Consider the following 13,382-nt stretch of genomic DNA (forward strand, 5'->3'; position numbering starts at 1 on the left):
AAAGATAAAGGTGCTGTGAGAGGGGAGGGGATGGGGGCCTGACAATGACGTTTTACGTCTGTCTGTCGATGCCTTCAAACGCTTTCGGAAATATTGTAAATCTAGAGCTAGATGCGCCTTAACGACCCATCCATGGACCCATTATAATGCAAGAGGGAAAGCCAATCTTTCCTTGACATAATGTTCACGTTCATAGTGTTTATGACATTATGTTTACTAAAAATAGGTAATTTCTTACTTTATCATTACCATACCTTACTTTACTTTACACAAATAGTAGGCTATTGCCATATAAATCCGAACTGTCTAAACTGTAGGAGACATTTTCACACTTTTTTGTGGACACTTTTTTTGTGTACTAATTTAACCAACAGAGACCAATACTTTATATGGTCCTTTTTGTTAATATATCAGACAAACCTGTTGCTCGACGGATCGTATTTATGACGGAGGATCAAATGTCCGAGCTTACGTGGAACACCTGAAGGCAGCGACAGTGTTGGAGGTTCAGTGGATTGAAGACGTTGCACAGACACAGCTTCATCTACTTCAGTCTACTGACGCTTGCGGCTTGCTCCACAGTAGGGTGTTTACCCGCGGTTGTTATATTTTAACAAAGACAATAATGGAAGGAAACGTTTGCAACATCCAGGTGCTTCTTCGGGCTGCCGAGTTTCTGGAGAGAAGAGAGCGAGGTAAGTGTTTTGTGACAACTGTCAGTCTACAGGGGAGGAAGTTGGCTATTGCTAAAACAAGAAATGCACAATGAAGCGACAGTAACTATGCGTGCAAAACACTTTACGCCGACATAATACAATGCAATTGTTTGAGAAACCATCCAGATTCTAGCTGGAAGGTTATTTTAGGCGATCTTTCCCATTTGACTCAGTGACCTACATATCGGTCGCATCATTGTACTCAAAGGCGCCAATCTGCCCCAATTTGAAAATGAATCTGAGCGCTCATTACGGTGAATGAAAGTGAAGCGGAACAAAGCAATACTATAAGTTTCAGTCAGCGCTTACACACTGTAGAGAATGTATTGTGTATTTCTGTTTGCGAGGCTAAAGAGAGTCGTTTTATAACAGTGAATAGGCGGTGTGTGATGGCGCCAAAACCAAAAACAAAACGTCCAGCTGATGATGCTGATGACAGCAGTCGAGTGTTCTTGTCCTCCTCATTTTACAGCTTAGGAAGAGATGGCAATAGATGTGCATGTGTTGCACCATGGTTCACTAATGTTAAGAATGGGGAAACTTTATATTTAACATTGCATACCATTGAATTTCAGACTATTTTCCAACACAGCTGTGATGATTTGGGTTGTTTTTTTCCTGCACAGAGGCAGAACATGGATATGCTTCACTGCTGCCTCTTAGTCCAGGTCACTCTGATAAGCGAAGCAAACAGAAGAGCAAGAAGATATCGGCTGGTGGCAATAGGTGAATGCATTACATAACAGACAACTGACAAGAGGGTGTGGTTGTGAAGTTTTGACTTTCAGTTTTGATAAAGATCACTTTTCTACATGTCCACCTCACAGACTGTCATTGCTAAGCAGCTGCTATTGTCATGAGAGCTAAACAAACGGTCTCTTTCCTTGACTGCAGGTCAGTTCACAACGAGCTGGAAAAAAACAGGTAAGTCATATTTTGTCACAATAAGTAATATCACATTCTAAAAGTTCATAGTTATGTCTCTATCATAGCAAAATACACATTTTTACAGTGGCCAAAGTTAGGGAAGAGTATGCAACTATGTTAAACGTTCTGTTTTCACTTGCATGGATTAACAGCATGAGTTGTTGTGCTTTGCAGAAGAGCTCAGCTGAGGCACTGCCTGGAGGAGCTGAAGAGGCAAGTCCCTCTGTCGTCTGACTCGATGAGGAACACCACCCTCAACCTGTTGAGACGAGCCCAGCTTCACATAAAGGTAGACACAGCACCCTGGCATGGTACTGATAGAAGTCCTGGTTGAGAGCACAGCGTTGTGCCACTTAATCCACAGCGTCTTCAACTCTAATATGCCTTGTTTCTCTTTTACAAGAGTTACTGTCCTGTTATTGTGCATCCCTTTCTTCGTGGTGTCTAAGGTTTGGTCCACTGATCACTAGTCCGTCTCTCTGCTCTCTCGCTTCAGAAGCTGCAGGAGCAGGACGAGCGTGCAGAGCAGCTGAAGGGCCGCCTGCGCTGGGAGCAGAGGGAGCTGCGGGTTCGGCTGGAGCAGCTGCAGAGAGGCACGGAGAGGATGAGGAACGACAGCCAGGGCTCGACCATGTCCTCCGAGAGGTCAGACTCCGACAGAGGTAGGTCTCTCAGACACAGTCCCAGCAACGCTTTGATCACAGCTTTTGTTTCAGTAAGCACAACCTCCAAAATATTTTGGGATTCTGTCACATTCAAACCATCCTAATTCTGGGCATCAAAAGTTAACAAAATTAGTTTTTATTTTACACTTCTGAAGAGTTTTGTCTGTCTTAATTAAATATTCTTGTTAATATCATGATATCAAATCCAATCATATCACCCAGCCCTAGTTTGTAAGTTCAACTTCAGTGTGACGACAGTGTTTTCATATTTCTAATGCATTTGATCTCTTGGCTACCTTACAGAGGACGTGGAGGTTGACGTGGAAAGCATCGTGTTTGATTGCATGGACTCTGACGGACTGAGCATTACGCACGCTGATGCAGACCACTGTTACTCCAGCATGGACAAAGCCTGGCTATGACAGCAGTAAAAAAAAAAAAAAAAAAAAATGAAAGAAAAAAAAACCTACAGTAACTCATTTAATGTCACGGACACGAAGAGGACAAAACATTCCAAAAACAAGCAAGCGGAGGAAGAGTGAGAATGGAGACAGACGTTACTGTACAACTGAACACACTTTACAGGAGTAACTTTTGACATTCTCTTCTCAACATATGTCAGACTACAAGCTAAACGATAATGTTATGAATGAGCTGTGTCCATTTGCACTGAATAGCAGTTAAAATCACTGTGCTGGGATGGATGTAACATGTATACCTTTTCTGGCATCAACCATTAATGACATTTCTTTCCAAAGCCATGAGGTGTCTGTAACTTACAATGGTTCAAACAGGTCTATTCATTCATCTTTGAAGGGCTTTTTAAAATCCAAATAAGGGCTTTTTATTCAGAACTCTTTAACTTATTCTTTACTACAGTATGTCTATACTGAATTCTGCCTTAAATCAGTTTGGGTCTTGTATTCCATACAGCTTTTCATTAGCACTAAGTTCTTACTTCAGTTATGTCACACGTAGCATGCACTTCAACATTAATCTGTGCTATGTTTTGTATTATTGCCCTGTTACGTTAAGTTCAGTCATGTATTCTGATCTTTTTCTTCTGTTGCACAAAACATCCACACTTTGCACTTGCTTTTCGTCTCCAAAAGATTGTGGGCACATCAAAATGAAAACAGTGAACAGAAATGAAATGGTCATATTTGCACATTTTATATCCGGTGAGTAAGTAACTGTGCCAAAAACTTGATTTGGCGTGTTTGTACACAATTCAGTCTGTAATGAAGCGCAGGACTTTTGATGCCTGTATGAAAGACGTATTGTGAGAGCATAAGGAGAGAGGTCTGACAGTTAGTTTTATTCACTGCTGGTTTCTCAGAAGTGTCACAACTATACACTTCACTGCTTGTGCATTTGTCGATATAAATGTTAAATATGCATGCAACAAATTCACCACAGCCAGGCAGGTAATGTCTACTTGTTATGATTACGCCATCGATGCTGTATTACAAGTGTGTGTCATATTCATTGCTATATATTTAATAACTGAAGGTGCTCTTTCCCTTCACTTTTGTATATGCAAGATGCCTTATCACCTTTTAATATTATGTATGCATTAATCTGTCTCTCCGCCCAGTAATATTATGTAGCATTTTTGTACTGGTGTAAGCTTTTTTTATTAAATAAATATTTTCTATATTTATGTGCTGCTTCTGATCATTTTCTGGAACTAAGGATTTACAACCATTCCTAATTTTGTTTTGCTTGTCACCCCGTAAAACAAAATAATTTCTGCTTGTGGCCCTTATTCACTGGTTGCATTTGTTTACCATGTACAACTTGTATGTACTGGTACTTATTTTATTCTAATAATGTTTATTATATATATGTTATTTAATTGACAAGAAAAAAAAGCAAAGATTACAGGAAGTAAACATAATCTGACATTACAGAAATGTTTCTTTGACTTTCCCGTCCTGTTAGTAATCTAACGACCCCCAGATTTGTCCTGCAACCCCTTGTGGGTGTCCTGTCCCCCTCAGGTTGGGAACCACTGATGTAAATCTACAGAGATACTGCTTATTGTTAAAGACATCACAGCATGGTGGTTACAAAGCAACTGTCCATTTATTGACAAGCTGATCTTATATCGATACAGTAAGAGCACAATGTTGCATGGGTTGAATAAGATGAATGTACAATACATTTGTACACACATTTTAAATGTATATCAAGAGTGCTAAATGAGTATTTCTTATCAAGCTATGACAATATGGACCCTTCTTCAGTCAATGAACTTCAACTTGAAGCAATCAGTCTTTATAAGATGATTAAGGTGTGGTTGGGTGAACTGAACTAAAAGATAACATGGTTGCAACGACACATACAACTGAAATAAATCATACAAATGAATTTGCATTAATCAGATATTCTGTGGTATGCTAATCTTAGCTTCTGATCAAGAAGCTGTTAATAATACAAAGCTATTAGAAAATCACATGAAATAGTCAAAGGAACAGAGTAAAAAGCACAAGTTGTTGATGGGCACAGAGGTTGAGCAAAGGTCTGAGGGACAGTATCAAGGCTGACAAAGTGCGATTATTATTTTATGGCACCCAGAGCCAAATCCAACCATTCCTTTCTAAAGATCTCTATCTGTGGTAAATACTGAGATGATCAGGTATCAAAGGTACAATATATTCAGCGTGACACAAACAGGGAGGCTGGAACAGGCTCTTGAACCCAGCTCAGGCCTTTTATGGTCCACCCACCATTTCAGCTGGATGCTTCCTCACAGAGGTGTCTACCCATGACCAGGATCAGTTTGTCTTACCCCAATGCTGAAACATGAGGGGGGGGGTAAAGACAAATCTGTCCCAGTATCAGTGGCAACAGAACCAGCTATGATGTAGCTCATCACACGTATTGTTTCTTCTGGGCGTGTGAGGCGAGGTCTTTGGCTTTCTCCTTAGCTGCCAGTGCTGTCTCTCTCGCTCGCTCTGTCGCAGTTTCTGCTAAGGTTCTTGATGGAGTCTCACCTACAAAAGTCAAAACATATTGGTTATATCTGCAGAAATGTAGTTCTAGAAAACCTCTGCTGTCCCTTTATAGTCCTGAATTGTATATATTGCATATATATAAATGACGTGTCTGTGTGTGTCAGTGATAGATTTTAACAACACATCACCAGGGCTTTAACAGGATACAGGTGGATAACGGAAAATGTGCAAAATATTTATATAATATATATATTATGTATATACATTATAGATTTCACAGATTTTTCACACACTTTAAACAGTCCTCTTACAAATTCAAATCATACAGTTAAGCTAAGTGAAAAGCTTAACTTTCTCAACTGAAATGAACAACCAGTTTTATGTATCGCCTCCTTACAGCCAAACTAAATATCTTAACTTTCTAATAAAATGTTGTATGATTTAGACCTTTGTGTTAAGCTGTTAAGTGAAGCTGTTAGGCTTCTTCATATTTTGGATTTGACTGATGTGTTTGCTCGATGAGCATCACCCTATGTTTCCTTTATTCCCCGTCTAACATCTGTCCATATTGTACTTTATATCCACTAACCTGAATCTTAGGCCTAGCTAGCATCAGAGCACTTGTGCTTCTTTATTGTTCCTTTTTCATAGCAGATAGTTTGACTTGTCATAGCAGGAAAAGCACATGTGAACGATGCCTTCGTTCCAGCAATTAACGCAAAGCACTACTTACTGATGCTGTTATTATTGACATTTTACCTTGCATTTTGGCCAGCACGTATTCAAAGCCTTTCATGGTTTTTGTAACACTGGTCTTGAACCTTGCAAGACCAAATTCCTGGAAAGAGAGGACACAAAGTCAACACTTAGACAGAGAATAATGTGTCAGTCATGTCATCACATATTTACTAACAGAGCTCAACAATAAAAGACCAGACAGGTTCTGCCATAAATTATTCAGCAGCCAAAGTCTTGGCAGACAGCTTCAACTGCTCAGCTGTTGCATCTTAACGCTGTGTATTATGTTACCAATTACAGAATGAAAGATAGGCGGGTGAGTCTCCCTTTCAGACGCCCCACACCACTTTCCCTGGACTGTTGCGTAGTGTGGCGCTCCACTTTACTCTACTGACCTGAATAGCTCTAGCGAGCCCATAGACATTGGAAGAGATCCAAGCTTCTCTTTTTATCTCAGTCCAGCTGCCATTCTCAGAGTTAATTCTGTACTCGCACCGCTCTTCCACAGACTGCGACAGAGAGGAAAAAACAAACAAAAGCAACACGGGGACATGTTAATACTCGTTACTATTACTTGTCATTAGTGTGGAACCTGCCTATGGCAGCAAACAATGAGGTACCATGAGGCGAGCGTGGCTGATGTTCCACGTGAGTGTGGTCATGGTCCTTTTCTGAGGGTCCACAATGGAGTCCTCAATGATGTATGCTGAGCTGGCCATGTGCTTTGGAAGGTACCGCTCCATCCAGCGAGGCGATCGGCTAGTTTTGGTCAACAGACGTCTGGAAATGAGGCAGTTGGTTGGAGTAACCTCTCGGAAAATTATATCCTCAGTCAAAACATGGTTACTGGGGGGAAGAAAGAGAAGCCATGGATCAAGAGACGATACAAAACATCTGTGTAAGGATGCATCTAATCATTATTTTCATTATAAATACTTCTGTCAATTACTTTCTTCAATTAAATAATATTGTTTAGTCTATACTATGGCAGAAAATGGGAGGAAATGTCCATTACAGCTCAAAGTGACTTCAAATTGATTGTTTTGAATCAATCAGACAATTACTTCCTTGACGCATTAATGAATCATTTGGTCTAAAAATGTCAAAAATAGTGAAAAATGCCCATCACAATTTCCCAAAGCCCTAGTTGCTTGTTTTGTCTGACCAACAATCCAAAACCTACACATACAATTTACTATCATATATCTATCACTAGAACTAGCAAATATTATCAGCCGAGAAGCTGTGCCGAGTGTATTTTCTGTATTTTTGCCGACAAAAAGACGATAGTTTTACTAATTTATAAAAAACTTTGCCTGTCAATTTATTAACCGACTTATCATTTCAGCTATGATGTGTACCACATCACTGCTGTCTGGAGAAACAGTCTACTCAACCTCAGTGGTGGAAGATGTATTGTGATCTTTTACTTGAGTAAAAGTAGCAATATCACACAACAAAAGTGCTCCATTACAGGTAAAAGTCCTGCATTCATAATTTTTCTTCAGTAGAAAGTAAAAAGGATAAGCAAAATCTACTTAAAGTACGAAAAGTAAATTAATAACAATTATTTTATTTATATAGCACTTTTCTAAAAAGCTTAAGCACAAAGTGCTTTCCAGATTAAAGGATTTACAGAATGAATCATTAGGTGGCAGATGCCCCCAGAGGGGGGGGTGTTATATCGTATTATTGTATTATTATTATTAGTGACACAGTGTGTCTTATTTTATCAGCTAATCATATGTTTAGTGTGTAAAATCGTAAAAGCTTCAGAGTAACTAGCGGTTAAATGTTGTGGAGTAAATTGAAAATACTTAAGTTAAGTACAAGTACCTCAGTGCACAGAGTGAGTACACTTCCTACCTTTCCACCACTGCTTAATCTCGTCAGTATATTATGTTTGAGACACAATCCCAACTATGTATGCAATGCAATTTGGACAAAGAAGTTAATGTAAGGATCAGAGGTGAGGTTGTGTCCAGACTATCACCTGTAAGGGTTGGGATATCGTTGCCAGAAAGCGACACAAACTTGGTCCCAGGTGCTTTTGAGCAACCCTGCGCAGCAGAAATACTTCACCATTGTTCCGTGTGTTTACTCTGGCGATACCCTGTGGACATACAGAACAAACAAAACGGGTTAGTTTTCTAAATTTAAGCAACCAGCTTACAAGCGATAGTGCAGGACGACCCCAGAATAACAGTTAGCCCTGATGCTAATGGAAACCAATCCAGGGTGTAACTGAAGTTACTCAACGGCAGTTTCGACAACTGAGGATGATGTTTTAGTATTCAAAAAGCAAGTGATTCACAAAAAAAGACCATTGAATATGATAGGATTTAGGTTTACTTCAATATGTTATAGCTACATCTCAAATAAGTCATAACCGCTAACTTAGCCGATAACAGAGAAGATCCATTTTCCCGAACTTTCCAGCTAAACGCTACATGACAGCTGTCAGAAAGAATACAAAAGATAAAGCATAATATTGCCTCATAAGTAGCTATTATATAAGTATTCTGGCTATGTGGCTATGGTTATGAGAACCGACTGCTAAATATTCAACATGGCTAAGATCAGATATACCGTTACTGTCACATATGTCACGTCCGCACTCCTTAGCTTCCTCGTTAGCATGAGCTAGCCTAGCATGAAGCAAACCCCACGAATGAATGGCACAGTGTGGCACAGATTTTTCTTTGACCGACATTCAATAAGCAAATGTATAAGAAATGTATGAGTTCATTTCAGAGCCAATGACGGTTACCTGTATGGCGACAACATTCAAAAGATAAGTATTTGCATTTTAGACTCCTGCCGGGATGAACTTCGCCGTGCAGCCACCTACAACTCATGTCAAACGTCACTCCGACTAGAAGGAAGGTCAAACATCGACGCCACATCCGGTAGGTGGTGTTAAAGCGATGTCCACTCTGAACACTAGAGGGCAGCAGGTGATTGTGCGAAATGCCACACAGCATTTAAGAGTAGCCTGTAGTCTGTTGCCAGTCTGTTGCCTGTCTGTAGCTTGTAGCCTGTTGTCTGAAGAATGGATTTTGATTTGAAAGTTTTTTTGGGATCACATGTTGTGTAATGTTGTCAAAACAACTGGAAGTGGCATCTGTACGGCTCCTTGAAAACCTACAATCTGTCTTCAACTCAAAGATAAAAAAAAAAACTTTATTATGGTTAATCTGATCTTGTCTATTTTTAGATATATCCCCTGTAGCACACTATACTAGACAGATGGATAATCTATTCCTCATATTAAAATCATCCCTGAAAACATTTCTAGCTCTAATGCCCAATGAATCTAATACCACGGGTCTAAGCTCAATGTTTGTCTGCTGGCAGTCTTGATATAGGCTTAGAGCTTCTATGGTAATCTACACCACATAAAGGAACGCAGGCTAAGCCAGGAAATCAGTAATGTGGGTATCAAGAACCAGTGATACAAACGCAATACACCATTTCTCTGCTGTAAAATGAATCACACTGCGTAGGCTACTTGTTCATCAAATGCTTTATTGGATGTTATTTGGACCCACTGGTTCTTTTTTGTTGTTGTTCAAAATGAAGTCTGAAAGTTTATGTGTAGGATTAACATCATTTTTTTGGAAACAATGCATTGCTTCTATTTTCTCTCTATATAGACTGTCTTCCCACCTATAGATGAATTTTCAAGCTGTCAGGTTCAAAGTGTTAAAGTTTATCTTTATAGTATCGAGGGTACATGCACCACGGCACATACTGCTACCTCCAAATGTTTTGAGTAGTCTGCATATGGTGCCAGTGTTAAAAACATTTTGTAATATGCCACTATTTTCAGTTTTACTATGCACCAGAAAAGAATCTGACAGACATTAACCTTACTTCTACCTTACTTTAACCCACTTATCTGAGCTTTATCCAAACCAAGCTCTGTTTATGTGACATGGAGGCACAAAACATAATTTCTCCTGATTCTCTAAATCAACTCTGGGAGTTGTGTGTACAGTGTGTGCTCAATATGTGTGCCTAGAGGCCCTATGGTTGATTCATGTTCTTGTGTTCATAATTAAAAGACCACTAACAAAAGACACTTTAGCAGCTGAATGTAGAATTGCATGTTTTGACTTCTTCCAAATCCTTTTTTTTGTTTACATATCCTCAACACAGCTGCCCACATTATGTGATGAAGATGTCTAGAACTTGTTGCTCTCACTTCACACAGTCCCTTTAGACACAGAGTTCTACTGGTCCATTTAACCAGGAACAGCTGGTTGTCAGGTGAACACAATTAACTTCCTGGTTGGACAGAAAATCAGCGGTGGCTTCCTCTGGATTCCTTGGACGAGGATTGAACGTTACTCTGTGAGAATATTGGAATGAATCCAAAACACAGCATTTGGACTAATTAAGTGAAAATCATACAAACAGCCAACAAATACAAAAACAAGTGTGAAAAACTTGTTTAACAGTCACAATAATCACAGTCTTCCCTTCAGTAAGTATGAACACATAAATAGCCTCAGATGGGCGATATATGCAATGGAGTGCATATTTAATTACTTACCAACAAGAGTTCTGCATTTACAGGAAACACATTATACATTGTATCGAGTTAATTGACACCCTAGTAAACACCTTAAACACATATTTGAACAGGTTCAACAAATGTTTTTTCACTAGTACCATTCACAAAGGAAAGAACAGCCTTACATAAAGCAATTTGCATGCAAAGCTTTGAGCCCTCTCCAGTGACACAGATACTCAAGCTTAGACCATTCAAGTCAGAAGGCTACGTTTGAACCACAAACACCACAAACCAGAGGTGCGTTCAATGTGTTTAGTCATATTCTACAGGCTTTTTAAATTGCGTTAATCTTATACAGCTGTTGGCGGGTGTCCACCATTACGACCATTCAGAGTCAGCCGTCTAGTGGAGCGTGTCCTGAACGAGCCCTCAGGGTGGAAAGAATCTGGCTTATCCTCACAACGGAAGACCATGAGGAAGCCATTCCTGTAGTTTTTATTCATCCACCCATACAGGAGAGGGTTGGCAAAAGTGGAACACATAGCTATGATATGGAACACTGTGTATATCAATTTGTACTCCTTAAACCTGAGCACCAGGTCCAGATCACTGGCCAGCTGGAACACGTGGAACGGCAACCAGCAGGTAGCAAACACCACCACCACCAGCGCCAACATCTTGGTGGTCTTTTTGCGACGGTTGATGCTGTCGTTTCGGCTGGACGGGCTGACATGATTCTTCAGTTTGACCCAGATGCAGATGTAAGCGTAACTGATGATGGCTAAAGGAATAATGTACTGTAGCAGCAGCATTGAGAGGCTGTAGATGACTCCGTCCCTGCTGGTCCCATGGGGCCACTTCTCAGAGCAGACAGCCATACGCAGGTTGATGGAAGGGATCTCTTCATGGCGGTACTCTCTGAATATGGCCAGGGGTGCTGCCAGGACAGCAGACATAGTCCAGGTGAACGCCATGATGAGGAAGCTGGAGTGCCACGTGAGGCGCCGACCGAGGTGAAAGACGATGCAGCGGTAACGCTCCAGAGCGATGACAGTCAGGGTCAGGATGGATACATGCACGCTCAGGGCCTGGGCAAAGGGCACCATGTGGCACAACACAGCACCAAACTTCCACTCATCTAGCAGAGTGTAAACCAGAGTGAAGGGTAAGCAGAGAGTGTTGACCAGGAGGTCTGCCAGGGCCAAGTTAGCTATGAAGAAGTTGGTCACTGTTCGCATGTTCCTGTAGCGAATAATCATGTAGATGACAAGAGCATTCCCCAGCAGCCCCAGCAGAATGATCAGGGAATAAGCTGTGATCAGGGTGATCTGGACTCCGAGGTGCTTGGTGATGTCAGTGTGGAAACCGGGTGGGTGTAAACCCATGCTGTCGTTAAGTAGGATCCAGGGATCGGTTTCACCTGCCTCCCCTTCGCTTGTGCTGTTGGATGTGTCTGGTGGGCTCATTTTATCGGAAGATATCAGATCAAGGCTGTGCCTCCACCTGAGGAGAGAAAACACATAAAATAAAATCATTTTCTGACACGAGCCAGGCAGAATAGTATTTCCAACAAGAAAAGAAAAAGGTAGAAAAACACCTGATCTTGAGGTGCTTTTATTTCCCACTTTTCTTTCCAATTTAGAATTGTCAACACCCCTGATCTGCATTTCCTGTCACTGCCAACTCCACTGTGGGATGCACATGGTGTCACCAGTCACTTGTCTTCACCAGGAGGGTGTACTGTGTGCCTCCTTATGTATTTCCCTCTGTGCAGATGTCCCAAACAACCAGTATGAGTTTCTGATGCAGTGAACATTTCTGATGCAGAACATGATCCCGCTATGACTTCCCACCACAAAGACTGCCACTTGTTTTCGCTTGAATGTCTGATCAAGTCAGAGGTACCGCTGCTGGAAATTGAACCCTGGGTGTCTTTGATGGTGGGATAGTATTTTGACCACCTGGCCCATTCTCTCCCTCTTGTAAAGCTAAACAATACCTTCTGTCGTTCAAATTGTCCACATGTCTAGCTAGACAAAGTGGCATTATTAGTGGTATACTTAAAAACATGTAATTTATTCTCAGGGTCGTCTTCCTTCTATTCAATTCAATTTTATATCTATAGCACTGAATCACAGCAGCAGTTATCTGAGAGCACTTTTCATATAGAGCAGGTCTAGACTGTACTCTTTATAATATTGTTCATACAATGCTCAGCATACAGCATACAACGAACTGCAAGAGCTTCAACTAAATCCAGCTTTTATTGAAATCTGACTAAACAGAACTGATTCACAACTATTTCATTTTTCTCCTCATATCATGTGGAAAGGGTGGTTTGCATTGTAAATGTCATAGTGTTATTAAAGCCGTTTAGTATTTAACTTGAGATAAATGAAACAATGCAATTTAGAAGATAAAAGAATTCTCTAATGCATGCAGCCTAATTATTGGAACAATTTCCCAAGATTGCATCGAGGAAGTGGGTGCTCTGAAAAGCTAAGAAAATGAAATACGCATTTCATACTACCAGATGATAATCAATAGAAAATTAGCTCTCTTTGTACACACTTGTTCCAAACCCTCCCCCCCAACAAAACAGACCATATTGTTACCTAGAGCTATCTATATTGAATATGTCCTTGCCCATGGCCTAGGTGCAAGTCTTTGTTTGGTTAAAGCATGCAGTTTGTCCAAGAGACACAAACACCTGTGCCATTATAAAGGCTAAAGGAAAATGATGGAGGAAGCAATGTGATCAGCAGGAGTCAGCCAGTTCAAAGCTACATCATTAGAGCGGCAGACTGCTCTCATACACAGTCTGCATCTCATAAAGGGAATAGTGTGGTATGCCTAA

At 40.6% G+C, this 13,382-nt stretch overlaps 3 protein-coding genes across 3 annotated transcripts; 1 reads left to right on the forward strand and 2 right to left on the reverse strand.

Annotated features, from left to right (window-relative positions):
- Positions 1-564: 564 nt before the first annotated feature.
- mxd3 (MAX dimerization protein 3) lies at positions 565-3,928 on the forward strand. Its single transcript, XM_070913338.1, has 6 exons — positions 565-695; positions 1,343-1,442; positions 1,611-1,640; positions 1,818-1,932; positions 2,140-2,305; positions 2,612-3,928. Exons 1-6 carry the CDS (start codon positions 626-628, stop codon positions 2,728-2,730), a joined length of 600 nt encoding a protein of 199 aa, XP_070769439.1. The 5' UTR covers positions 565-625; the 3' UTR covers positions 2,731-3,928.
- Positions 3,929-4,383: 455 nt separating this feature from the next.
- prelid1a (PRELI domain containing 1a) lies at positions 4,384-8,865 on the reverse strand. Its single transcript, XM_070913371.1, has 6 exons — positions 8,777-8,865; positions 8,000-8,119; positions 6,627-6,852; positions 6,402-6,515; positions 6,028-6,106; positions 4,384-5,307 (listed from the first exon to the last, which is right to left on the reverse strand). Exons 2-6 carry the CDS (start codon positions 8,089-8,091, stop codon positions 5,186-5,188), a joined length of 633 nt encoding a protein of 210 aa, XP_070769472.1. The 5' UTR covers positions 8,092-8,119; positions 8,777-8,865; the 3' UTR covers positions 4,384-5,185.
- A 2,010-nt stretch (positions 8,866-10,875) lies between these two features.
- Positions 10,876-11,994, reverse strand: npy7r (neuropeptide Y receptor Y7). The gene has a single exon (XM_070913561.1). It carries the CDS (start codon positions 11,989-11,991, stop codon positions 10,876-10,878), a length of 1,116 nt encoding a protein of 371 aa, XP_070769662.1. The 5' UTR covers positions 11,992-11,994.
- Positions 11,995-13,382: the final 1,388 nt, after the last annotated feature.

Source organism: Enoplosus armatus, chromosome 10 (genome assembly GCF_043641665.1).
Source record: "Enoplosus armatus isolate fEnoArm2 chromosome 10, fEnoArm2.hap1, whole genome shotgun sequence".
Classification (NCBI taxonomy): Eukaryota; Metazoa; Chordata; class Actinopteri; order Centrarchiformes; family Enoplosidae; genus Enoplosus; species Enoplosus armatus.

What these genes read in the sequence shown, in the direction of transcription:
- mxd3 (XM_070913338.1), top strand. Translation starts at nt 626, where the DNA reads ATGGAAGGAAACGTTTGCAACATCCAGGTGCTTCTTCGGGCTGCCGAG. An exon ending in AACGAGCTGGAAAAAAACAG is followed by an intron (nt 1,641 to 1,817) that starts GTAAGTCATATT and finishes TGTGCTTTGCAG; the next exon opens with AAGAGCTCAGCTGAGGCACT. An exon ending in GAGCCCAGCTTCACATAAAG is followed by an intron (nt 1,933 to 2,139) that starts GTAGACACAGCA and finishes CTCTCGCTTCAG; the next exon opens with AAGCTGCAGGAGCAGGACGA.
- prelid1a (XM_070913371.1), bottom strand. Translation starts at nt 8,091, where the DNA reads ATGGTGAAGTATTTCTGCTGCGCAGGGTTGCTCAAAAGCACCTGGGAC. An exon ending in TCAGCCACGCTCGCCTCATG is followed by an intron (nt 6,516 to 6,626) that starts GTACCTCATTGT and finishes TCTCTGTCGCAG; the next exon opens with TCTGTGGAAGAGCGGTGCGA. An exon ending in CGTGCTGGCCAAAATGCAAG is followed by an intron (nt 5,308 to 6,027) that starts GTAAAATGTCAA and finishes TGACTTTTGTAG; the next exon opens with GTGAGACTCCATCAAGAACC.
- npy7r (XM_070913561.1), bottom strand. Translation starts at nt 11,991, where the DNA reads ATGAGCCCACCAGACACATCCAACAGCACAAGCGAAGGGGAGGCAGGT.